Below are 27618 nucleotides of genomic sequence, written 5' to 3' on the forward strand. Positions count from 1 at the left end.
CTTCAAACCGAAACACAGCCATGCAAATACAACTGCTTCACGGTAGAAACACGAATAGGACAGATAAATACAGATTATGCAATGTACGTAGAAAGTCTACATACACATATAGCTCAAAAACTTTTCTTCGATAGAGGAGTAGAGTGGTTAAGGTTACAAAACCAAGTAGAAATAAATATGATATGATTGTCACTACGTTAACACTTAAACAAATTAAATAATTAAAAGTACAATGTCGCGATCATTATCATTTTAATCACCGGGATGCTATAAGAGGTGATTAGCTAAGTAAATAAAGCACGATACAACAGTGCAAAAGAAGGAAATTCCGAAATAAATATTGACTTTTTCACTTCTTATCAGAAAAATCGAGTAATCTGTGGATATGCTCAGTGAATGTTAACTGTAAAAATATCTAATAATGAAGTACAATATAGTCAACAATATTTTATTATTATTATTATCAATCTTTTAAAGTAATCTATGCATTAGAATAGGACACGTTAGAGGAATCACTAATTATGATTTTAATCAATCGTTCGTTTTCCCCTCTTTCTTCCAGGTGTTTGTAATAACTTCCTACTAATGTTAGAGTGTAAACACGACCCACTGAAACAAAATAAAAAAGAAAAATAAACGCTAAAGATCTAGTTCTAGACGTTTTATGGCATTCTATAGGGTAAAATCAAGATCTTTGCCATCTTTTATTAAGAAGGTTCTGTAAGTGAAACAGAACATTTTCACCAAAGAAATAAATCGAAAATCTACATAAAATATTTTACTTATATTCTGGTTTATTTATAAAGTTAGATATCAGGGTTTTTGAAGCGACATCCTTTATTATTATCTCAAAAATTAAAATTTTTATACTCATACATTAAAATCTTTACTTTAAAGACCATTAAATTTAAAATGAATTTCAGGCAGGAGTGAGTTAAATTTAGTTTTAAGGCTCCGTATTACGTTACAATTTAGCTAAACTATCGAATTAAACTTTTCAACTTAGAGATATGTAGATGTTAAGAATAACTTCACGATCGATCCAATTTTTATAACATTGAAATCAAAATTCTTTTAAAAACATTGAACCCTGGAAATTTTTGCTGTGTGCCAGTCGAAATTATCAATAACTTTTCCCCATAATGTTAATAACATTATGAGGAAAAGTTGTTTCGAGGACCAAGACAATTGATAAAATATTTATTAGTATTTTCCGCGTCTTATCTGCCTGGATTCCATTATTTTCTATTGCCGTAGGCATTTATGGAAATCCCATCTTAGTGTCCACTTACGGCATGTTTAGAACCTCTATACAAAATTTAATGTTTCTAAATTCCATCAGCCATGCGCTGATTAGTCCGTCCGTCTTTAATTTATATAATGAATATATACTCACATATAACTAAAAGTTCGCACATATACACAAGTAGAGAGTTGTCAGCGAAATTATTGATCACGTTCATAGTGCTCCAAAACACAAACATTACTATGGAGACAATAACCTGTATGGATACCCAAACCACCCAAGGTCTCATGAAGTAACTTTTTTCCTGTAACGATAAATTTAATAATTATTACATTCCTTGATTTACGAATTATACTCGACATTAAGTATTGATGATTTAACAACCAGACCGTTTAAGTACTAGATATAAAAAATCACATAGTTTTCAGATATTGCATTTTATAAACAAATTGACAGTCCACCTGATGGAAAATAGTAATCGTTGCCTTCAGAACAAGATCGGCACGTTAGACATTAAGCTCAATATTAATTATTACAAAATTAATCTTCTTAAATTTGAAACAAAAATATTTCTGATAAAAATTCAATGTAATATAATTTATGTGACATAATTAAAAATTCTCTTTCACACAGAGGAATTATTGAGTCGCCAGTCAGAGTGAAGTTAAAAAGTAATCGTTTGTCTTGGAATAGGTACGTAATTTGTCAGTGCAAAGAGAATATTGTAAAGAAAGTATCGATAAAATTGAAAGGGTAGAGGAAAACCTAACGAACGGACTTGTATGAATAATGATATGGACAGAAAAGCATGAGTACTGCGATGACTGCAAATAGAAGACTAGAAATAAATGAAAAAGAAAAACATGGAGAAAAAAGGTAAAGCGTAAGAGAGAAAATGTCAATATTGACAATACAAAGAAATCTTACCTTTAAAACCCCGACTAGCATGAAAGCACTCAGGAACAAAGTGACCGCATGAGATATGGTAACTCCTAGCACCGCCGCATAGCTTAGTATTCCGTCTAGGTCCGAACTGGACATGTATTGTGGTAGTATGGTTAGATATACTGAACATTTTGCAATGGCCAGCACCGAGTACAACTGAAAAAATTTATTTTATAATTATTAATATCGTTTCTTTTTTATACCACTGAGGTGGCAAACAAGCATATGGCCCACCTGACGGTTAGTGATTACCGTAGCCTATGAACACCTGCAATACCAGAGGTATTACGCGTGCGTTGCTGATCCTGAAGAAACCTCTTTACCCCCCTTTTGAAGAACCCCATGCTGTAGTCTCTTGGGAAAACCTGGGCATCGTTAGATTTATTTCCTACTATTTCTCGAGGCATTGCCCATATGAATTAGTATGTATATGTGTTAAGCCGTGTGGTCCTAGCAAAGGATGAGCCACCTTTTCCTTTCCCGTGTGTTTCGTAAGAGCCGACTAAGGGAAATTAATGGTTGAGTGATTAGCAGCTCTTAGCAGTGGCGCCCTTCGCAAAACATCATCAAGCATAACTGCGAATGTCAACCTGTAAAGCATCTTGAACTGTCCTAAAATTGCTCTGAATATGTAAAGGAAATGCTGAATATAGATCTTCCCCTATTGGGAGGTATTACCAATAGTTGCCACGCTTGGTAGGTGCTTTGGTAGCCGCAGTTAGACTTTAATAATGTTTAAAAAAGGACGCTGCTGCCTATTCCTTGATCATTAAATTCCCTTAGTCGTCTTTTAAGACATCTACGTGAAAGTGGTGATACACAGTGAATAAAAGCAGAGAGTAACTGTATTCTAACTACATAACCTATTATCACTACCCAATGTGAAAAAAGTTTGTTTGCAACTTCTTTAACTCTTAACAGCGTAACCATTAGTTACGAAATTTGGGGCACCTCTAGTAATTTATATAGAAAAGAAAATGCTTATGTTGTCTACAAAGTTCTAGGCACACTTAGTAAATATACAATATTATTTATAAACAATAAATTTATACAAAAAATATGTAGATACTTACAATAACAAGAAGACCTGAAACGATGCATCCTATTTTAAGTGGGAATCCAAGAAACTTCTCCGGTCTCGGTAAATTTTCTAATGACAATGGGAATTCTGAAAATGTTCAAAAATATTATCGTTACAGATTTTTTTCAAATTAATTTTCAATTACTGACAAAGGAAATACAAATTAACAAAGTTCCGTAACCCGCCTAACTTAATTCTAAAATATTTATTTATTTAAAGGAACAGCATATTGCATTATAACATATATAACAAACATTAGGGCATATAATTTATGACCAAAACTTGTACCTAAAACAATTTTGTTTAATAAATAATAATTTTGTACCTATAAGTTTATAAAAATCATTGAACATAAATCAAGCCATATATAAATAAAAAAATATTCGTCAAATATTATCATTGTCCTTGTTCTTTAATTGCCGGTAAGTGTATTTTAATTCCTAAGTACTATAATGGTTTAAGGATCTAGATAGGAACTGAAGAAGACTAGACTAACCTATAATGAATAGATAGATCGTGTTCTGTCTGAGAATTAAGTCAAGACTCTGCCATACCAGTTTACTAAATGAATGAGTTTTTTTTTTATGGACGAAAATGGTATGGTAACCCCACCTGCGCTAACGGGATACGCTGGCGGAGCACCAGTGAAGGGTGATAGATGAGAATGAAAACAGACCAGTTAACCCATCATTATGAATTCATCAGGAATTAACCATGATAGTTTCCAGGGAGAACCGCGAGGAGGTCGACGTGATTGAGTGTATTGCTAGCAATGGGATTCTCAGTCTCCATTACTAACAATCCCTTTCCCTCCAACAAAATGAATGAGTTATATGTAAGTACAAATACCTATGTCAATTGATTCTCTCTGTCTAAGATATGAATGCCTAAATAAGTAATTAGTATGACAGAGAAGTGAAATAAGTATTATAACTTGATTCGGACTGCTGCAAGCACTCACTTTGTGATAAAACATGTCAAAAAATTACTGACAAACATTCCAAAAATATTTGTAACAAAAATGAGTAAATTATTACTGAGCACATACAGTGCGGGCGCCTGATATTATTTACTTTAATAATTATTATATCGCTGTATTGTTTCTTTGTTTTTCTCAGGCGTTGAAAACTAAAAGTGAATCTGTAGTCCTTGTCCAAACAAAAATTCAGTTTCTACTCAAAACCTTTAGAATTCCATTTGGTACCTAAATATTTTGTATATTCGTTTTTAGGAACTAATTACTGCAATTTATCAATCGCTAAATATAACACTAAGGACGTACTTACTTGATTGCATCTTTTTTTTTATATTAAACAAAGTTTATAACCACAAATTCAACAAGTATTTGTAAATAATGTTAATCAAATACACTACAGTAATCACAGTGTTAAAAAATCAAAAACAACCAAAATATATTTGAACACAAAATATTTATTGTTACAAGAATCACTATTTGCGTAGAACTGTAAGAAAGATATCATTTTTTATCAACGCCAGCTATAATCACACTCTAGATAATAGATAGGCTATTATCAAGGATATATCGTCGAAATTAGAAAAGATAAAGATAGGTAAATTCGTATAAACGAACATATGTCCTTGCTAACTGAGTGCAAACCATTATCTCTATGTTATAATCATGGTCACCCATTGATATCCCAGTATAGGACAACATTGGGAATAGATGTAAGTATTAACAATTGATTTAACAATGACTCAAAATTTAAATGATAATAGCTCAAAAAAATGCAATTGCTAAAATAAATAGGCGTTTATATTAAATAACTATATAATGACCTGTTGTTACATAATGATGCAATCAAGGATAAATAAATAAATATTTTCTATTTTATTTTAAATGACATATGATTATTCATTAATTTAATTAAAAAAAAAGAGATAAGGTAGATACTTTAAATAATGTTTATTCTTTATCATTGTTTATTTTTATTTTATTAATTAATTGTAATATTTACATATAATAACAACACGAAACAAATTTTGCAATCAGCCATATTATTTTAATTCAATTATCTTTTAAGTACACAAATAATAATATGAGTACATTTCTCTCTTCCCAATCATACAATCTCTTGTTTTCATTCTAGATGTTAACGACTTAATAAATTTTATATACAATTAAGTTATTTTTTACACATTACAATATTTTTTAAACGTTGTGTATTTTTTAATTAATTAATTGTTAAAAAAAATAATATTAAAAATAATAACACTTAAGTTTCTAAGTTGAAGTGTCTTTGTAAACTTGACATGAGTCTTTACATACACATTGATGGATCAATTCAACAAATTCGATTTTATAATTATATAATATACAAAATTTTAAAATACATATCCAACGTCAACAAATTACACTAGATATGTATAAATACAATAAACACTCTTGAACTATAAATACCTAATAGGTACTAAATTTGACAAGCATAAAATATCACGTCATCCACTTTATTGATCTCAGATAAGAATAACGTTTCAACAATAGCATTACAATTTTATGGCTATTGTTTGTTTTGTCGAATATTCTTTTCTTTTTTATTCTATTACCACAATTAAAGCTATCCCACGTATACATAATTTTCTATTACTAATATTGATGTTCAATACTGTGTCCATGAGATTCAATAACGGCCTGTGATACGGCAGCTTGTGATGTCACAGCAGGCTGTGATACCACTATTGGTTGTGATTCAATCGCCCCAACTGGTACCGGAACAGGGTGCGGTATTCTTACCGGTACAGGCGCTGGGACAGAGACTGGAAATGGCTGCGGCACGGGAATACCCACACCTTGAGTTACGGTTACCGGTACTGGATGTGCAACCGGATAGGGGAACGGTCGATCAATCGGTACTGCGATTGGTCGGGGAATTATGTGAGCAACTGGATGTGGTACCGCCACTGGTACCGGCCTTGGATGGTCCACCGGTACGCCGACATGGACCGTATATGGGACCGGCCGGGGAACTGTAAACGGTATCGGTTGAGGTACCGGAATCGGAACTCTGTGATAATATTCTGATACTGTGTGATGGGTAGGTACATATGAGTGCTGATGTAATGCTTCCACTTCCCTTTTTCTCGGATCACCAGCTATTGCATGTTGAATGCAAATATATATCAATATCTGAAATCAGACATATTTTATTATAATTTATTACTTCAATGTAAATTTACAAACTGACAACGATCGCCAATTGTAAGGTGTAGATAAATATTTCATCACATCTAGGTTTATTGAGTAAACATAAATTATAAAATGTATTGAACAGTATTGGAACTATAACGATTCTAAATGATACTTACACAACGTAAATAAAACATTTTCTTAATATAAGTTAACATAAATAAGACTAGACCTATCTTGATGAAGTGAGAAAAGAAAGTGCACGCATGTAGGAAAGTAAGGTATTTATAATGTCATGTGGTACACATACGAAGCGAACCATGTACGGAACCGGGGTTTGTTTACACCCTGTATTGGTAAAGAAAGCCGACGCAGATTTATATAAGTATGATAATACATCATTATAAATTATAATTTAAACTACTCTTATGCTCGCGTTGACTTTAGTTGTGTGAACTTTTATGGAAAATAGTTATTCAATATTTGTAGAAAAAATTATATTATATCATTCTACATTTTATCATTTTCTACAATATTAAAGTGATTCAAATTATAAATACTAGATATTGTATCCGACTGATCAAAGGAGCTTTTTACCTTAAGTATAACACAACTTATTTTTCAGTCTTAAGTTCTAAACTGTACGCTCACTAAAAAACTCAATTGAAACCCTATTTTAGTGTTTGTAAAGTGAAAAACAGTAACTTTTATACGTAAGGGCTGCCTTTTAAGTTGTGTCGTTTGAAATAAGTATAGACAAGCTAATAGATTATTACCATATATTGTTTTTCAAATAATTCTCTGCGATATTTAATACACTTTTGCATGCGTTCAAACCTGGTTTTAAAACATTTATTCCAACTCCGAAGTGGGGATAGTCAAAATGGCCGATTTGTATGCATTAACAGCTTCTTCGGGCGAGTCGTCGAATAGTTTTATTGTATCGTCTATTCAAAGATGACAAGAAAGTCGGTTGTAATGATAGAAATATCTAAGGAAAATTTGTGTGCGATAATTTTCTACAACTTATGGAATGTAGAATGATATGATATTATTTTTTCTATAAACATTGAATAACTATTTTCCATTAAAGTCCACAAAATTTAAATATACTCGTATACCAAATTTTTATTATATTTTATGTACAATAATTCTAAAATATATTAATAGTGTATTATATATATAATTGAATATAATATACATATATTAGATTTACAAATAAACTCAAGTGATAACGTGGTAAAAACAACTCCTTGAATATACTTTCTCTATAACATATTCGTTACCGTTATTACTAGGTAGCAATTTATAAATCCAACTAGATCTGGTCTAGACCTACACGTAATATCTTAGGTGATCGTTATTGCGCAATGAACTTTGTTGAATTGTTTATGCCGCTGTAAACTGTACCAACTTTGACATCAATCATGAAATTAGGAAGTGTTCACTTTAATACGAGTGCTGTTGTGTAATTTTAATTAAAATAAAATAAATGGCCCTGTACTGGTGTTGATATTAGGTAGGTTAATGTTTGATGAAACTACATAAGGTAATGATGTATCTATTGCAATTTATGTCAGAAAAGGAAAGCTCAAAACAAAATAATCAATCAGACCAAAGTGGTAGTGATACGCTAAAACCCTCCTCTTTTGAATAAAGATCTTTGAAGTGAAACATCAGTTATGTTGTTATAATGATGATTATAACTATCAGATAATTGATAATGCACAATTATATCTTAAATATACTTATAATTCTAGAAGATGGCATCATTTCCGCTTGTCTTTATCCACTGCGGGATATAGGCCTTTCACAATGCCTTCCAACACCCTTTCTTTTCCGTGAATGTCATCCCTTTTAAAACATCACCAAAACCTAACTGCGGTTGCCAACCGGCGGGTTGGTAAGCGTGCCAAGCCTGGTAACTACTGGCAAAATACCCCATTACTTTACCCAATACCCCAATAAGGAGAGGCCTATGTGCAGCAGTAGACAGTTAACGGCTGATACAATTGTAATAATTGTACCAAAAATTCAATAAATACAACTAAATAATGTTACTCCTTACATTGCTTAGTCTTATAAAGATTAGTGGAAAATGCCAACATCCATTTTTCCTGTCACCTAAGTGCCACTACGCAGCGTCATCCTTACGTCACCAGTGCACCAGACGAATTTGCACTTAGTTAAAAAAGTATCTTGTAATAAGGAGGCATTAGAAAAGCAGAGTTACGTGTACAGGTTGTCTGAATAGCACTAAGGAATGTTGGCCTGTCACTTACTAATAAGGATGAAGTATTTCCCTCTTCAGTTTTTCCAATTGCCTCTAATGTTAGCCAAGAATCCACATTCAGTTTAACCGTCCTTAACTTTTCAAACACAATTCCTAAGTGGGCCACTAAGTACAAATTCTATCTAATTATCTGCGCGGTGGTTTTCTTAGGCTAATTGTCACTATTTGTTTTTATTTGTTTATATCAAGCAATTGTGTATATAGCATTATCATACTTTTTAAACTAACATATAAAAATCCCGTAATACGATGTTTGTTCACGCTAATCTCCGAAAGTTTTTAACCGGTTTTAATGAAATTTTGTAAATGTATATTTTTTGCTCAAAATATACAGGGTAGGATGGGTTTTATTCTAATAAAAAAAATAGAGCCGGTGGTGCCAAAACAAGATTTAATGATTGAAGATGGAATGGTGCACACATTTATGCTAATGATATACAATGGCAAGGCATCAGTGAGAAATTAAACGATGACAATGATGTCAGGTCATTTGGTAGCGAATTCACCAGGAATCAACCACAATGGTTTCCAAGACTGAGCCGCAGAGAGGTCGACCTGAAAGGGTATATTATTAGCAATGGGGATTAGCTTCCTCATTACTAACAATCCCTTCGCCACAGTGAAACAAGATTTTCAAGATCTTTTGTAATAGTTGACAATAGAATAGTATACCCGCCTGATCTATCGGTAATTCGGTATACACTGGTGACTTTTCCCAATATATAGTATAGAGAGCAGATTATAATTATACCTGAGGAAAAGATTTACGAGTGAATGATTTAATTGACTTTGTATTCACCGCAACGCAACTATTAAATAAATTACCACAAAATTTTAATAATTATATAACATTATTTAAGATAATACTATTATATTCATAATGCTAATTTGTAAAGGTAGGAACTTAAAAATAAAACTGAAAAAAAGACAAGTTATAACTTATTCCATCAAGAATGTGGATAATATTCTACGATTATAATATAGTTTGTCCAATATTACTTCTAATTAAAATAAATCGCGTCCTTGAATTTTTTAGAAAACGAACTACATCAGGCCAACCATGAAAACACTACGCTAAACAGAAGAAATATACTTCACTCACACCTTATGTAATCAAGTAACCTGCGCAATACACCCAGAGATTCCTTGCTAAGAATTGCAATGACGTACTTACTAAAATTAAGTTTACAACCCACTTCAAAATGGAGTAAGTTTGTAATTCGACTGTATTTTTGTGTGTATGATTATACAATATCTTAGCACATAGATTATGATACTATTTGACGGTTTATTCCCATGTAAATGTAAATTGGACTCTATTTTTCGTGCTTAGCCTTTCATTTGGGCCGTTGTGCGTATGAGTTGTGGCTAGTACAGCTAACTTAGCTCCGCCCAGCACAGAAGCTTCCTGAAATCTTCACAGACCTCACGGAGCGACCTCACTGTTCCGAGGATTTGGTTTATTCCTTTATTAATTTATTCCAGACCAGCAACCCGCTCCAATTTTGCACTGTTTGTTTTAATAAAATGAAATTTTCTATAACTGAAAACAATTTTTAAAATCCATTAAGTGTTTATTGTTATTTTACTACATATGTATTTCATAGTATATTATACAATACTGTAATATATTATATTATACTACATACAATTTTACATTAAGAAATTTTATAGCTTCAAAAATTTTAAACCTTACTCACATTTGATCGTAAAAGATAGTTCGATGGATGAGCAAAACCCTTAGTCACTTGACGGTCAATGTTGTATGCAATGCTTGAAATTAGCACAAGCCGCTACCTACATACTTAAGTAAAACAAATCTTCCGTATAAGCCCAACGAGCTCGCTCATTCACAATGATCGCATTCTAATTCATGTTGTAACACCTGTGCCAGTGAACCAAAAACGTGTTAAATACATATGTAAAGTGTGATATCCATTTAATTAAATTACGATTTTATTACACCTTCAAACACTAGACGTAATAGTTGTACAATCTAACTTGCTGATTTATATAAATATTCTGCACGTATACCTTAATGTTCCGGTATTGTTCAGTTAATTAATAGCATCTTCTATAGACGACCTCCTTGGAGCAGTGATGGCACATTAATGAGGCACGAATTAGATTCAATTCACGGTCGGGTCAGTTTATGAAACACACTTTTCTATATTGACTTTAGTCTGTTAATATTTATTATATTATCTGATTTCACATGACGCAGAGTAAGCTATGAAGAACAAGTAATTGATGACTGTGCATTTATTTATTTCTTGAAACCCTATTATAATATATAATTTATATACTCATGCCACGTATATGTAGAATACATGTTACATATAGTTTGATATGGCATGTATAAATTACGTCGACATTATTGTGCTTTAGTGTACTATGATGGTAAATATCGACGTTCACATGAAAATGAAGAGCTACATATGTACATAAGCCAAAGTTTTTAAGTGTCTCTCTCTCTTTTATAACGCAAATAATTGTTTCTTGATAAGAACGTGATATAAGTATTGTCGTGAAATTAATAAATACACCTCACGGTATCTTGAATATTCTAAATACCTATATTGGTAATACTTTACTAACTTTAATATTTTAAGTATACTGTAAGTTTTTATTTGCTATAGGATTGATAGAATTGTTATATAGGATTTTATACTTCCTATCTCCATCATATCCTACTTCAGGTTCTTCGTTTATTCTTCCTAAGAGTTCATTAAAATTGTACGATATTATGTATTTATCATATTCCATCATCGGAATATTAATATGCTCCCAAAACTTTTTTCCATTACATCACCGCAATCAGACTGAACAACGTGTATACTGTAGAAACAAAAGCTGCAATGGATCCATAATAATTTTACGATTACATGATTCAATAACATATAACATATCGTGTTGCGACTGTTTTACAAATTCATATTTTTTGTTAAACTACTCCTATTCCGATTTGTTTTCCGTCATTTTTGCAACTTAACAACAGATATGATGGCCATACTATATGTGAAGCTTGTGAAATTTTTTATATTTTATTACCATCGGCTTTTTTGTACCTTCGTCACGTTCACTAGTCTGTGTTCAACAGCGGGCACAATCGCATAACATTTCCATTTTCAATGAGATATTGCCTTACTTCTTCAAACAACTTCCAAAAGAATTCACAATTCGTCTGATTTTTGACTACATTATGAGATTACGTCGCTAATCTAGAAGCGATATTTAATTTTTTTTTGTAATCGACAGTGTTCCGTAGATTCCGTCGTGGTCCGTATTCGTATGGTGGTGGTTTTGTATTGATTGAAATTGATATTTTTCTTTATAAAGCAAAAGCTATTGCTATTTAAAATCTATATGTTAATACGAGATTTCGCGTTTCAAATTTAAATATTTACAACGTAGGATCATCGGCGAAATGATACTTTGTCAATAAATTAAACTCTCATTATTAATCGGTCCGTTTGTGATTGAAGTCCCTTTTTTTAAATTAAGCTTTTATTAAGCTGAGTTTCTTGCCCGATCTTCTTGGCTGAAATTGCGTTCTGAATACCGCCCGGTAATAAAAAAAAATATTCCAAAATGCTTAAACCTAGATTTACTTTATTAAAAATATTTCTTTCTTTCATTTTTTGCGGAGCAATATCTCTTTGTATATATATTACAATTTTAGATATAGGTGCTAATTCCTCACCCATTGAAGGCAACAAGGCATCACCAACACGCGGTGGTGACACTTGGAGTCGTTAACTGCGCATACGCCACGTGCCACAGGTCCATTCTCGGTCACATACTCTGATGAAGCCACATATCAAACGAGTTCCTATAATTACTCCGAAACAAGAACCCTAACACTTGATTAGGTGTTAATTGCTCTTTTACTTTATACATATACTAACTTTTGCTCGCAACATCGTATGAATTCTAAAAGCAGATAACCACTTCTAGGCATGGTATCAAGATAAAACCTACATCAGATTTTAAGTAAGACCTTCAAAAAGACAATTGTAAACTTTCTTATCCTTTAGTATAATTTCTGGAGCTGTTTACAAAACATTTCTCTCTCTCTCTCTCTCTCTCTCTCTCTCACACACACACACACACACACACACACACACACACACACACACACACACACACACACACACACACACACACACATTCTATTTTCTTAGTCATATGTAAAAAAAACTCGTACTTCTTCTTGAGAGATAATAAATAGAATAAGGGGACTGGTTTAAACTATATTGTTCAAATAAAAAGTAAATATAAATAAGAAATGGTAACCAAAACAACAATCATTAGAACATTTACTGACGACAATGCGTATGAATAATAATTTGTAAGTACCTACCTTCATAATATCGTTACAGAATAGACCGTATCATAAGCGAGCAATGCCGTACAAGAACGATGTTGAACATTATGTAATTGTTCAGTGAAAATGTAATAAAAACGATATATGGTCCTAAGGACATTCCAAAGACATCAGTCATCAATATACGAGTAATAAAACCTTTCAAATACATACATTGTGTGTGTCATATTGATCATACTTAATATTCAACTGGGTAAATAAATTAGAATAAGATGTGTAAAGATAAGGACTCCTAATTTTTAATAGGACTGAAAAAAGGAATTACTGTTGTATTTTTTTAATGAGTGATAATGGTATGGTAACCTCGCGAGCGATATCAGTGTATGTATATCAGTATGGCGAGGCACCAGTGAGAAATGACAGATGAGGATGAAAACAGGTCACTTAGCCCATCCTGATTGATTTCCAGGTGGAACCACGTGGAGGTCTACCTGACAGGATGTATTACTAATAATGGGATTATTTTACCCCATTACTAACAATCCCTTTTACTGATTACTGTTATATTGTTAGAATATATCAAACATAGCAAAAGCGGATAAAGATTAAATTACTGTCGGTAGAGTTGGTTTGTTACCTTTTGATAGCTTAACGGCAGATCATAGATCTCCATGGCATTATCTATATATCTGTACAGTAATGACTATACAGACATATAAATGACGAAAATGTTATTATTTTAATAGTCCTATTTTTCCTTTTGGCAACAAAATAAAAATGTAAAAATAGTAGTCTTTTTTTAATATCAAGTTCTCAAATTGTAGTTTTTTACCATATTACAATAAAACCTAAGCATTAAAAGTAAACGACATTAAAAACGGTAACGAAAAAACTGCAGTAAAAAGCGTAAACTTATAGTTGTCTCCTGGATATAATCAAGAGACAATCCAATATTTATTTTGGTCTTAATAATTACAAAAGTTTACTCTCAAATTTTTACGAGCGAATTTTACCCTTCTCACATAAAATTCGTCATTTCTAAATATACATCTACATGTATATTTATATATGTAGGTATATATGCGTACGTATCACATAAATTTTTATATAAAGTAATATAATATGTAATTAATAAACAAACCCTGGTTATTATAATACCATAAATTTATTTCATGACTCAAGTTATCCAATCAACGTTTTAGCGTTACAAAATAAACCTTTGAATCAAACCGCTTCAACTTTCAAAGCGCCATACAAACGTAATATAGAGCATGTCCTTCGAATCAAAGCTATACAGCCATGATGTTATGGAAAGTAGAGCATCGAGGCATTCTTAGCCTGTTAATGAATCTTATTGTCTTAGTCCCAAATATACCTTACTACTTTCGAATAGAGCTCAATTTAATAAAAACATTTGCCTTAATGTCGTTTGTCGTAAGCTATAGTATCGTACGTTATAAAGTAGAACTAAGGAACTGTGGGAACGATTGTCCCTTTCGAACTGATTTATGTATACCTGTATATATACATATATATCTATAGATAAGTCAATATTCAACCAATACGCAAGTAGAATGCAAAATTGTCAATTATAAGAGAATGTTAGCATAACTAGTACCTAATTTAGGTAACATGCAGAACTAAGATTCCATCTCAGTTTCACGATCAAATGGTTATAAATAATTTACTATGATTACTAAAAAATATCATTCATAATAAAATTACCTAAAAATTAAATTAAATGAGTAAAATCTTTATTGCAGATACATTACATTTACACAAGACACATTTAAAAGATTAAACTAAACAATATTTTTTTAACCAGGAAACACAGTGACAATCTAAAAGTGATTGAATTACTTTACGATTTTACTACTATAAGTAATACTAACTAGTCAAAACAACAGATAACTTTAGTTAGTCCAAGTCCAATAAACAATTTTATCGTGACTTCAACTAAATGTCAGAAGTATTACAACATGTATTAATTTATGAGTCGTTATTCAGTGGTTTACTACACAGATTCGCAACACTAACGTACTAAGTTCGATTCTAGTGTCATTCAGATGACCAGTCGACTTGGCTGTTAGTGAATCTTGATAACACTACACCCATTAGACAATGAAGTGCTTGGCTTACAGCTTTACAAAATTTGTTTACATAAATATTAATTGGTTTATATTATATAGTATAATTACTATACTAGCTTTTACCAGCGGATTCACTCGCGTTAATATTCATTTTGTTCGACAATTACAGGTATAGTTAGAGATAAAATATTTACGAAAAGATATCCACCCTCCTTAGGGAGTAGTTTGAAAAAATAAATATCTAAGTATACTTGATTATATAAACAATAATGCAAAGTTTGTAGCAAATCGGATGATATAATAAAAACTTTTATACAAAAGTTACCCCTCCAACACACCACACCCTATGAGTTTTTCACAAGATAAAGTAGCCTATAACCGTCTCTAGGATTACGGTTTTTATACCCAAATTTATCATAATCGGTTCAGCGATTTAAGCGTGAAAATGTAACAAAGAAACTCACTTTCGCATTTATAATATTAGCCGGAATACCTAGTTAGTTTATCCGAGAAACCGTACTTAACTGTTACACATATCTTTCTCTATTACAAACGCGAAAGTGTATAAAGGTGTATGAATAAATGTTTATCTTTTATTCAAAAACTATTGAAAAATTTCAATAAAGTTTAGTACGCGATTTAGGTGATTAATTTACGTGAACGAAGCCGCGGGACACAACTATCTGTTTATAAAACTAGTGGCTATTCTTTAAATGAACAGGTTGTACATTGTGTTATCCGCTTCGCAACAGTGGCGACTATCTGAGATCTGCAACAGTAACCCCGATGTTACAGTGATGCAAGGGTTAGATTAACTGCACGCTAAACAACTGAGCACATTTTGTTAAGAATTATAACCGATAAATCAAATTAATAGTGAATATATAATATTTAGACAATTATATGAATGCTTATCTCTATTAATGTCACATAATAACATATACATAGAGAGACGAAACAACAATAAAATTACTCAAAAATAAAATCTTTTAGAAATATACATATACAGATGGGAATAAAATATTGAAATTAATTCAAATTAAACAAATCTTTGAAGATTTTTATTAATTTTATTGTAATTTTTTTTCACAATATAAATAATTTCGTAAGAAACAAAACAAATTCAAAGTTATTAAATTAAAAAAAAAATTGAAAAATCAGTTTGAAATATAGAAATTTGAAATAAATAATATACAAGAAGCAGAGATATACGAGTAATTATCAAGTTTTATATTTAATTTATAACGGTTTTATTCTTATAACTGCATTTTGAAAATCAGCTCTAAAATAAAAATCCAGTAAAGCAGTCACATTGTTTTACAAAGCTCACTGTACTAAGGGCTATTTCGAATCTCGTGCACGCTACTCATTGTTGCATAAACCAGCGCCGCGCGGACAGTTTTGTGTTTAAATACTAACCACGAAATCCTTAAATTGAGTAATGTTACGTCTGAATGGCTCACATCAACATAAAATGAAATACATTTAATGTGATTTTATCTATACGATAGTTGTATTTTTTATGAGTATACCACTAAAATTGCAATCAAGCTGATAATCTTTCTAGATAATTCTAACCTTCACCTCTAAGGTTATAAAACACATAAATATCGTCATACATAAATTGTACTGCCGATGACTAAGATGTTATTTCATATTAAACAATGTACAAATGGTGGAAGATGTTTCCCAAGAAAGTACTTTCGTAATGGCTACAGTAAGCCAAAAGTTTTTCATGAAACTAAGCAACATACAATTGCCCAAAAAAATTGTTGACATACAAAAATATTTTTCAAATCTTCATTGACTACGCAATTCTGCAGTAAACTGCAGTAAACGTGTAAAAAGTTCAAAAATTGTTTTGTAACTTAGCCAACGCTTCTTGTAAAGAGTCTAATTGAAATTTTAAAATAATAGAAAATCTAGTTCAGTGTCGCAATAAATTTTACAAACGAATCCTGTTGAAAGCGAATTTACTACGCGCAGCCTATATCCACAAATGTCTCAGATACCTAGGTAGAATTTGTACTGGAATTACGCAAGAAATGTATCTATAATACCGACCTGACAAACATCCTACCTTAGAGTCTATAATAACAAAGTCAATTTGCCTGTCTTGCCGCAATCTTTCGAACATTTACATACTGCACAAGTTTAAATGGTTTACGAAACTGACAACTGCAATTACAAACTTAATTATAAATAAAGGTTTTATAGATCAGTCCTTTCAAATTATGATCCATATCGATTCACTTTTACTATGAATTCATTTATTTTTTATAATTTTTTTTATGCAACTTAGAATAGCAAACAAGCTACAAAGTGGTAACCGTCGCCTATAGACATGAGCAGTATAATGGACATAACAATATACAGAAGCTCTTATCTACTTCATTTATCCCATTGATTTATAATAATTAATTTTTATTATAATAAGTATATAAGACAATGTATATGTATAACTCTATTTAGACATAAAGCCAAATTATTTTCCAAACACATACAACGTACTCGTAGCCATATTTAAGATTAGGTTATTCGCTAGTTGCATCTTAGATTACGTATACATTATCGGTTCCTATCAGATGAAATTGTAAATAATCTCGAGACCCTTCAACAGAAAAAAAAAAACACGAATTAGACCATTCCTTAAACAAATACTATGAACTTTATTTTGCCTAGATGGTTGTATAAAGGAGTATACAACAGAATTACCAGAATCTCATTTCGGAACTAAATCGTAAGTAATATTTAGAATATAGACTTTCAATAAAAAATTGTTTACAATAATCCGTATTGTGAAAGTTCGTACAAATACATAAAATCCCATACAACTAAATAATTTAAAATAATCCCAAAATAGAAAGCAACTTAAATTCACTACTATTATTAAGAAATTACTACTGAAATCGATGTACACATAAGTTTCAAGGTTTTTGAGGATACTATAGTTACAACATAAATACCTATCTATATGAAGAAGTAAAGAGTTGACAGTGAAGAATTGACAAAGGATTACATCAGTAAACAATTCACGTAAACTGCGACTGCACACGAAAGATCGAACCAACGTCAACTGTACCGTCGCGCTATAGTTGGGTCATGTTGACCAACATAATTTCCTGGAAGATTGATATATAAGAAACCTTATATACACAGGACTCTCAACAATCGCTCTAAAAATAGAGAGTTAAATTAGGCGCTAATTTCCAACCATTTAGTTGACATTTTAAGTCAAATACACGACACGTTTAACCGTAGTTATTTATTAATTTTTTTTAAAAAATATAAAGTATAATAACAATTAATTTATTACTTATAGTATGTATTCGACTGCACTCATGCCTTGTTCTACTATATCTTTTTATATTTACAATATTCTGGACATGGGGGGGAAAGGGATTGTTAGTAATGGAGAGTGAGAATCCCATTGCTAGCTGTTGCTATGTTTACCCAGCCAGGTCGACCTCCTCGCGGTTCTCCCTGGAAACTATCATGGTTAATTCCTGATGAATTCATCATGATGGGCCAACTGGCCTGTTTTCATTCTCATCAATCACCCTTCAATGCTGCTCCGCCAGCGTATCCCGTTAGCGCAGGCGGGGTTACCATTCCATTTTCACCCATCAAAAAAAATATTTGGGACAATTTTGAATGCAGCTTTTGTTTGATCTTGTTTTTTTTTATTTGTTGAATCTTGGATTTTGCTTGCTCTATATCAATAAATACTCTATAAGAAATTTGTAGCGACCATTAAAATTTAATAGCAGGTGATTTCAAATCTATAGAGTAGTTATGCACCCGTTTATGTTTCTAGAGTCGGTATTTAATAGATTAATTCAATATTATAACGCGCAACCGACTGATAGTCGCCTAAGATAGCCATAGACTCACCATTTTCCACTTTGTACTGGCCTGCGGTACCTATTCAGTTAACAGTTATATTTTTTTATACAACTTAGAATGGCAAACAATCTGACAACCCACCTGATAGAACGTGGTAACCGTCGCATATAGACATGAGCAGTACCATGGACATAACAGAGTATACAGTTTCGCCCATGATACCCCATACGCATTGCCATTCTTGAGGACTCAGGTGTTATTCCTCTATACCCTGTAAATTCACTACCTTATCCCACCCTTCAAACCGAAACACAGCTATACAAACACAACTACTACAATAGAAACACGAATGGGATAGAGGTGCCCAAGCAAACGTAAAGTTTTGTACAAAGTCTCCCTCTGGTAAATATATTTAAAAAAATATATAATTACAAATTATTTATATTATATACATTTTTTTTAAATATCACACGAGTCTTTTAGCAAACCTAGTCTAGTGTAGTCTTTAAGAAAACGGTCATCAAACATACGCTATCGATATACTGGTGGATACAAGTGGATGACAAAATCAAGTCAGTTGACTCATTGTAACAAATTCATCAGGAATTAATCATAACGAGTTCCAAGACGTCATTCTAATAGGGTATATCGTATTAATAGTAACAGACATGACTGTTACCCCTTTCCCCCTAGTCTAATAGCAATGTGTTCGCTAATCTCATATCTTTTATGGAAGTTTTCAAGGTACTTAGCAAATTTTATATACAATTTTTTTTTATACAACTTAGAATGGCAAACAAGCTGACGGCCCACCTGATGGAAAGTGGTAACCGTCGCCTATAGACATGAGCAGTACCATGGACATAACAGAGTATACAGTTTCGCCCATGATACCCCATACGCATTGCCATTCTTTAGGACTCAGATGTTATTCCTCTGTACCCAGTAAATTCACGCCATATACCACCCTTCAAACCGAAACACAGCTACACAAACACAACTGCTTCACGGTTGAAACACGAATGGGACAGAGGTACCCAAGCAATCGACTTTTGTACAAAGTCTCCCTCTGGTAAATATAATTAATAAATATAATGATAATATGCGTGTTTCTATTATATCTTCTGTGCTTTCATTAGTTTATTACTTACAATTCACAATTTAATTATTATGTTCAATTTTTATTTCAATTAAAATTATATAATGATTGGTACGACTATTATAAATAGGCATTATTAGAACCGGTTTTAGTCTACAAAAGAACATGCCCATGTGTAAAATGGCAAGAGTTCAATACGACGGTAAATATCAAATCTAAACAACAATTTCAACGTGCTTTGTACTTTTCACCATGGCCTAGCGCAGTTATAAAGTTATAATACCTATCTAGTAGGTATACTTGACATTATAATTTCTTATAAAATTGGAGTAGACATTACAAAATACAAAATAAGTTTTTGTTTATTTGTGTGTGGACTGTTTTAATTATGCTATAACTTTGTTAGGTTTTTTCTAATTTCGAGTTTCGAGTCATGCGTTTTATTAAACTCTCAACTCTACTTTCAACCTCAATTATAACAAAAATCTAAATCTAAATAAATATAAACAAATATTGTGTTCTCACACAAATTCCAAAAAATAGTTCAAGAACCAAATAACTTATTTATTCGTATGTTTAGGATCTTTGTAAATTAGATAAAGTTCGGACATGCTAGTCCGTCCATTCATCCATCCAGATAGACTGATGACTGATATCTAAAAAATAGTGAAAAATAAAAAGATTCAACAAGCAGAAGATTGCATTCATTAAATTATATCGATGGGTGCCTATGATCAGGTATGGTAAAATTATGAGTCATTTTTGTAATGTAATTGGTAAAGCACTTAGTGCGTAGAGGCAAAAGCGTTAATTTGTTATGTTGATTGCTCGGCGAAATTTGCCTATATCTTTCTCCATCTCAAATAGTACCTATATATCAAATTTCGTAACGATTGTTTAAGCCGTTAAAGTATCAATAAATAACAAAGAAACTCAATATCACAATTATAATATTAATAATGATTAAAAACTATACTTCATTTTATATTTTATACAAAATACTCCAATAAAATCCGTTGTGTTAGGCGAATACACGATTTTATTTTATACTATTTACGAATAGAAGTGTACACAAACACTCATCAATTTAATGATAATTATTATCCAATACATTGTAAAACCATTGTCATTACCGTCAACTTAGTATTTACCGCACGAATAATTCTAGCCTAATCTCAATTTCCCTGATCCACCTAGATACCCACTACCCTACTGTAAACAGATCTGTTGCGAATTCGAGTCCAAGCCGAGCCTTCGCCATAGTGGGGTACAGTCAGCATTATATAAGTCGTTACAAACTAACTCAGTCACATATGCCCTGTGATCGCTACTGTTAACGGTGCTTTATACTCCCTATTTATATAATTAAAGTTTACTGTACTAAACGTTACATTGATTTTATTATAAAGTGCACTGTTTGTGATATTGTTCAGCAAAATGAGGGTTTACGTAAGTTATCCACAATAATAATAAGAATAACTTAAATTAAGTTATGAAATTATAATATTATAGGTAAAAGAACCATATAAATGCAGTTGTATATATAATTTATAATAATCTGTTATACATATTTTTATTTACTTGAATAAACATTAATATTTTAATTAATCAAAAATAGTGATTTTTAATAATTATAACTTTACTGCTATCCGTACAATATTGCAGATGATTTACTCATAATGACCAATATCTATACTTTTTAAATTAGATCTATTAATATCAGTTGTGAATAAAGTTTCGATGATTAATTAAATTTCCTATAAAAGGTCAAAAATAAACTGACAGTTTATTAGTTTAAATAAAAAAAAAACACTAATAACAAAATCCCTAAACATTTTCCTTATAAAATTGGTATTTTCCCATAAGTTACTAAAATACGAGTATGTACTTACTTGGATGGGAAATATTCATACAGGCTTCCATCTTGACATTTAATTCATCATCTTTTTTCCAATAGACTTCTTTACTAGCATTTTTAAAACATCATATTTTTTTTGAATGCAGGGTTGGGAAAGTTGTTATCTGTTGAGAAAAGCCCGCAAGAAACTCAACGATTACTCTTTTAAATCCTTGTTAACATTATGTGTATTTAATTATATTTAAACGTATTATGTCTATTGATAAAAATATAAAAATCAATCGCTGAGAACTTATTTTTTTAGTACACTCATGTTAGAGACAAAAATACTGCCCTTAGTCACTAATCTATGAATCTTGGAGTTGTTTATTATTTCTCTGTTGCAAAATATTATTCAAGTAATGTCGTGTAATTGCGTTTTCAGTTTTAAATCCTAAATTCACTTTACAGATGCTTCATAAAGTTATGTTAAGAAAAGCTCTATTTGTCTAAGCCGTTAGGTTTAAATTTGATGACAATTATTATGTACGTATTTAATTAAAACAGGTATATTAATTATGTTTAATTTTACGCAAACAACTTTTAATGATCAACATTTTCGTTACCTTTCTTTGAATTAGATTTTAGACGCCTTCAACATAAATCAAATAAGTAGTAGTCTATCGTAATACAAGTATATTAACATAAAATTTGTAATGCATGGATGCATGCATAAAAATGTAAGCAATTATAGAGGCACACTTTTCGGAAATAATCTTCGAAATTTTAATACAAATAATTATTAGCGAATCCTTCTAAAATGCATCTCTTTTGCTATCAATTAGTTTATAGTTCCACTGAAATAATATTGTAAAAAATAACTTGAAATTTTTTCCTATATCAAATTTTGTCACTATTTACTCAAAACTACAAAATTAATATAAATTATAAAAAAAAATATATAGGTATTGGTTTACATAGTTTTTCAAATGACAGTTTGCTTTATACTGCGCAAACAAAATGTTTCAAAACTGTTCTTCTTCACCAAAACATGAAAGTTCGTTAGAAATTTCGTGGTTAAACAAAACACGAACTTCAAGTTAACATCACGAAAAAATCATACTTCATACATAATCATCAGAAACGAGCACGAAGCTACTATATTGAGGTTGTTCTTTTGTTTAAAATACTGACTAAGCAAACATTTATTATAAAAAAATGCAAGTGAAGTATGTGAAATAAAATAAAATTTGCGTACAAAGATGGAATAAGTATTTATAGTATTTCAATAGTTACATTTAAAAACATTTTACAAATATTTATTATGTATTTGTACTTTATACAGTAACGTATACAGGAAAGTCATTATAAACATATAATGGTTATAAAATGTATATATTTTTAGTACTGGTCAGACTATAATAATCTTTTTTATTGTAATAAATTATTATTATTAATAATTTATAAATAATACAAAAAAATATGTCGATAAAAAAATTAATAGACAGGTTATAAGGTATATAGGTTCAGACATTTATTTACAGGAGTGTACCAGCCCTGCCCCCTTATTCATAAAAACTAAAACCTTCTACAAACCTATCTTAACTATTACACTAATTTGTTACTGTCTTTTAAATTGGGAATTCAATACAAAATAAAGTGACAAAACAATTTAATAACTAAAATACGAGTAAATTTATTATAGATTTAATGTTTTTACGAATAAGGGGGCTAATGTGTTAATTTTTAAGACTGTACATTTAATTGCGTAAAAATAAAAGTAAACAAATCATGTCATAATAGCCATAACACTATAAACTGTCAACTTTGCATACATGTCACGGACACAATTTCGATTTCGCGCCCCCTTGCATATCAAACGATACGGTGAACTCATAACACGTAACGGGTAAAAGTATTTTTCAACGCATTGTTTACAATAATGAATGCAGACTTTACGTGCCAACCAAAGTTTGGACAATGCAAACGACAAATAGTGTATCATTTCAATTTCTCTTCTGTCAATCTTGAATAGGTACTTAATATTTTGTAAATATCTTTCCTAAAGAAGTGAATGTTCCGCAAAAAATAGCCACTTAAATAAAGACATGGTTATTATGGTACGAAATAAAAGATAAACACATGAATTTTTGCAAATATAAATATCGAAATTGATGACAGATGAATTGAGAATCTTCTCATTATGGACATTGTTTAAAAATTCATGACTTAAACGTCATACAATTCTAAATTCAAAACTTATTAAATGAATAATTTTAATTATCAGGATTTTATTTGATATGGTTCAATTTTTTCTGTAAAAGTAAGTGTAAATAAAACTAATAGCAGGCAACGTTAAGCTGACATCCAAAAAACTCGATTCTCTACTGCTCTATGGACCCAAATAATTTTGCTCTGCATGCTGCAAAACTAGCCGCACAATTTGAATACAAACTTAAACATTTTGAATTAACGCCTACGATTAAAGGAATTGTAGTTTCTTTATAAAGTGATAAATTACAGTCAGTCTCCTAATTAGTAACAATAATAGTAATGGTATATAAAAATACTATAAAAACTAGGATGACAAAATTAGTCGATAAAGTAAAAAGAAAAATCATTTCTTTTATATTACCCAAATTTCTTTTACAGATTGCATTCCTTTTCATGACAGCGTCCGTTTTTGCCGAACCGAGTAAAGTCATTCAAAAACGGAGTGGTCTAGTCGGCCACTACGCGGCCAGCGCGCCTATCATAGGCCACGGGTACTCCGGCCTGGGATACGCAGGTCATCTTGCCTCTGGATACGCAGTCGGCCCGGGTCTTGCCCTTGGACACGGCGCAGCATTGGTTGGCCCCGGGGCTATAGTTGGTGCTAATGTACACACTACTGTAACAAAACATGTTGGAGTGCCTGTACCAGCCCCATACCCAGTTGCTGTGGACAGACCTGTCCCATACCCTGTTAAGGTATGTCTATTTCATTTTCATCATCATCATCATCATATCAGCCATTAACTGTTCACTGTTGAACATATGCCTCCCTCTTGAGGGGATTTGCCAGTAATTGCCACGCTTGGCAGGTGGATTGGTAAAACTTCAGGTAGACCATTATTTTTCATTCTCAATAGTAAAATTTCAAATCAAGTTGAACATTACATACCAATTTCTAAGAAGCTTTAGCTTATTTCATATACTTAATAAAATGTAAATGTAAAATTTTAAAAATTGTTTATCTATACATTGTAAAGAGTAGGCCCTAAATGAGAACCTTGTGGAACACCCGGTTTTTCTCGTAATTATGAAGTAAATTTAATGCCAATCTATGTCTACCATATAGTCTAAGTCTAATGAATAAAACTAGTCTAAAACCATAACCGCCTGCCAATTTAAAAAGAGCAAATCTATTTATATTGTAAACCTCAGTCAAATTCACAGAAAATAAAGTCAAATGTTTAAGTAGAGAAGAAAAAAAATACGATTATCTCAAAATAGAAATTAAAGTATTCAGTCCTTTATCCACCTCAGTCCAAAAACATATTTCGCAAATTTAAGATTACTCACTAGCTTTTACTAGCGATTTCGTCCATGTAACCAAGATATCTTCACTGATCAAGAATAAAAAGCACCCTGTCTCCTTCTCCATCACATATTAGTTATTTTTAGTACATTTATACTAAATTTAATAGTGATTGGAAAACTTACTTTCAGATTTATAAATATTAGTAAGAATATGAAATAAATACTCGATATTGTGGGTATTTCAGGTGGCTGTCCCCGTGCCAGTTGATCGCCCTTACGCTGTACCAGTACCTCGCCCATACCCTGTTGCTGTGGAGAAACACGTGGCTGTGCCAGTCGACAGGCCAGTACCAGTACCAGTTCCTCAGGCTGTACCTGTCCCAGTCATTAAACAAGTAAGTTATAATCAATCAATCCTTCTGGTGTTCTTAAGTAAATTTTCCACTATGCAAGTAAATTTTGTCCCACAAAAAACGATGACGTCAATTATAACCAAATTAATATAGAGTCTACATGGGTGTAAATTCTATCGAATGAAAAAAGAATTATGATCAAAAGCGATCGAGTAAAATACAAAAAAAAATTGAGAATCTCATTACTTTTTAAATCGTTTAAAATAGAAAACAGATCAGTAATTGAATACTATCGGTAATTCTCTCGAATAAATCTGAAACCTATTGAGATATGAAATCATTTCATGCAATTCTCACCTTATTATAATATTCTATACTATTTTTAGTACATTTAGTTTATACATACATATAGATTATACATTAGAAAGATACTGTAAACAGAATAATGCCCATGAGTAAATAATGACAAAATGTTAAATTTCACTATATGAACACTTCTTTAAAGCAAATTTTACTATTAATTTTTTGGTTGCAAATGTTTTAAACATTTCATCTGGCCTTCATTTTGTTACCCGTTCTAAATTATACATGAACAACTTACGGATTAATTACGTTGCTCTATAATTTCCAGGTCGGTGTGCCGGTGCCCCAGCCATACCCAGTCGCGGTGCCCAAGCCAGTAGCCGTTCCCGTGGCGCAACCTGTCCCCGTTCCCATCGTTAAGTCCTTAATCAGCCCAGCTATTGCCGCTCCCGTCATCCACGAAGGCCACGGACTTTCCTTGAACGGACTCGGACATGGGCTATCCGGGTATGGCTTATCCGGACATGGCAAAATCTGGTAAAAACAAAAGTAGATATCCCATTTGTTACAAGTCAATATTAAAACCCCATACATTGGATAATGAATTTTTAATGTATGACATTATTTGTGCCATTATTATTTTGTCGGCCTTTACTGAGTCACATTGTTGACTTCTGTCGATGAAAAATTGTCTAGTAACAAATGAATGGTATCTGAACGTAATGTAAAGGCATTTTCATAAAGATATACACAGTCAAAGGAACGTATCTTATGTGATCTAGAGTTAATTAGTTATAAAATGGTTAAGACCAAGAAGTTATAATTCTTCTCTATTATCGTGTAAGTCACGGGTATGTGCGATTTGGGAAGTGCAATCAATTATTGAGCCTTTTATATTTCACGGGCTGTATAGACCTTAGTAGTAGGCTTAAATATATAAAACTATTGTCAATTTATTGATATAGTTTTAACACAAAAGCTTTAATGATTAACAATGAGAACTTATATAAATAATAAACGAGCTCTTCAAAGAAAATTTATACGTTCTTAAAAATATATACTTTTGTATGTCATACATAATTTGTATATGAAAAAAAGTATTCTTATATTGTCTTTATTAATCTGATTTTTTGTCAAAATATTATCAGTTATACAGACGTGTATATACTATCTTTCTTTGCCTAATTTGCAGCTTCTTAATCTATTTTTTTATACTATATCTTTTAGGTACATTTGTTTTATAGGATTCCTCTGATTCGTGTTATACTTGCCTCAATGTAATAATTTTCTGTTAATATTTATATAATGACCATCACACAAAATGTCAGTATGTTCTGAAAAATATCCACTTGATCTCTTTCAAAATTTTGTGAGGAGAGAGAAATGTGTCAAGTATGCGTGTGCTTTTGTATATAGATTTTTCTATGTTTAGATATAGTAATCATGAATACGAGTTTATTTCGACCGCAGTCGACTAAAAACTATTTACGAACGACTTTTTATAATAAAATGTATGAAGAAATATATTGAA

General features: G+C 31.4%; 3 protein-coding genes across 4 annotated transcripts; 1 reads left to right on the plus strand and 2 right to left on the minus strand.

The window, feature by feature from the left end:
* Positions 1 to 434: 434 nt before the first annotated feature.
* Positions 435 to 4741, minus strand: LOC113512944 (uncharacterized). Its single transcript, XM_026896913.3, has 5 exons — positions 4559 to 4741; positions 3265 to 3359; positions 2174 to 2347; positions 1397 to 1550; positions 435 to 609 (listed from the first exon to the last, which is right to left on the minus strand). Exons 1-5 carry the CDS (start codon positions 4566 to 4568, stop codon positions 482 to 484), a joined length of 561 nt encoding a protein of 186 aa, XP_026752714.1. The 5' UTR covers positions 4569 to 4741; the 3' UTR covers positions 435 to 481.
* A 123-nt stretch (positions 4742 to 4864) lies between these two features.
* LOC113512949 (tetra-peptide repeat homeobox protein 1-like) lies at positions 4865 to 27618 on the plus strand. Of its 2 annotated transcripts, none has more exons than XM_052892762.1 (4): positions 4865 to 4958; positions 24562 to 24879; positions 25677 to 25826; positions 26416 to 27618. In XM_052892762.1, exons 1-4 carry the CDS (start codon positions 4866 to 4868, stop codon positions 26626 to 26628), a joined length of 774 nt encoding a protein of 257 aa, XP_052748722.1. In that variant the 5' UTR covers position 4865; the 3' UTR covers positions 26629 to 27618. The 2 variants fall into 2 exon arrangements, with proteins under 2 accessions (XP_052748722.1, XP_026752719.1); XM_026896918.3 differs by lacking the exon at positions 4865 to 4958 and adding an exon at positions 21396 to 21521.
* LOC113513042 (keratinocyte proline-rich protein-like) lies at positions 5298 to 6890 on the minus strand. Its single transcript, XM_052892769.1, has 2 exons — positions 6597 to 6890; positions 5298 to 6417 (listed from the first exon to the last, which is right to left on the minus strand). The coding sequence occupies exons 1-2, from the start codon at positions 6633 to 6635 to the stop codon at positions 5878 to 5880; spliced, it is 579 nt and encodes a 192-aa protein (XP_052748729.1). The 5' UTR covers positions 6636 to 6890; the 3' UTR covers positions 5298 to 5877.

The sequence above is a fragment of the Galleria mellonella genome, unplaced genomic scaffold, assembly GCF_026898425.1.
Source record: "Galleria mellonella isolate WM207_F2 unplaced genomic scaffold, CSIRO_AGI_GalMel_v1 utg113, whole genome shotgun sequence".
NCBI classification, from domain to species: Eukaryota; Metazoa; Arthropoda; class Insecta; order Lepidoptera; family Pyralidae; genus Galleria; species Galleria mellonella.

Excerpts from the sequence above, each read along its gene's own strand:
- LOC113512949 (XM_052892762.1), top strand. The coding sequence starts at position 4,866 with ATGTCCTTGCTAACTGAGTGCAAACCATTATCTCTATGTTATAATCAT. Across the intron at positions 4,959-24,561 it reads GGACAACATTGGGAATAGAT|ATTGCATTCCTTTTCATGAC; the intron begins GTAAGTATTAAC and ends TTTCTTTTACAG. Across the intron at positions 24,880-25,676 it reads CTGTCCCATACCCTGTTAAG|GTGGCTGTCCCCGTGCCAGT; the intron begins GTATGTCTATTT and ends TGGGTATTTCAG.
- LOC113512944 (XM_026896913.3), bottom strand. Across the intron at positions 2,348-3,264 it reads TTTCAGGTCTTCTTGTTATT|TTGTACTCGGTGCTGGCCAT; the intron begins GTAAGTATCTAC and ends AAATTTTTTCAG. Across the intron at positions 1,551-2,173 it reads TGCTAGTCGGGGTTTTAAAG|GAAAAAAGTTACTTCATGAG; the intron begins GTAAGATTTCTT and ends TTATCGTTACAG.
- LOC113513042 (XM_052892769.1), bottom strand. The coding sequence starts at position 6,635 with ATGTTAACTTATATTAAGAAAATGTTTTATTTACGTTGT. Across the intron at positions 6,418-6,596 it reads AAATGTTTTATTTACGTTGT|ATATTGATATATATTTGCAT; the intron begins GTAAGTATCATT and ends GTCTGATTTCAG.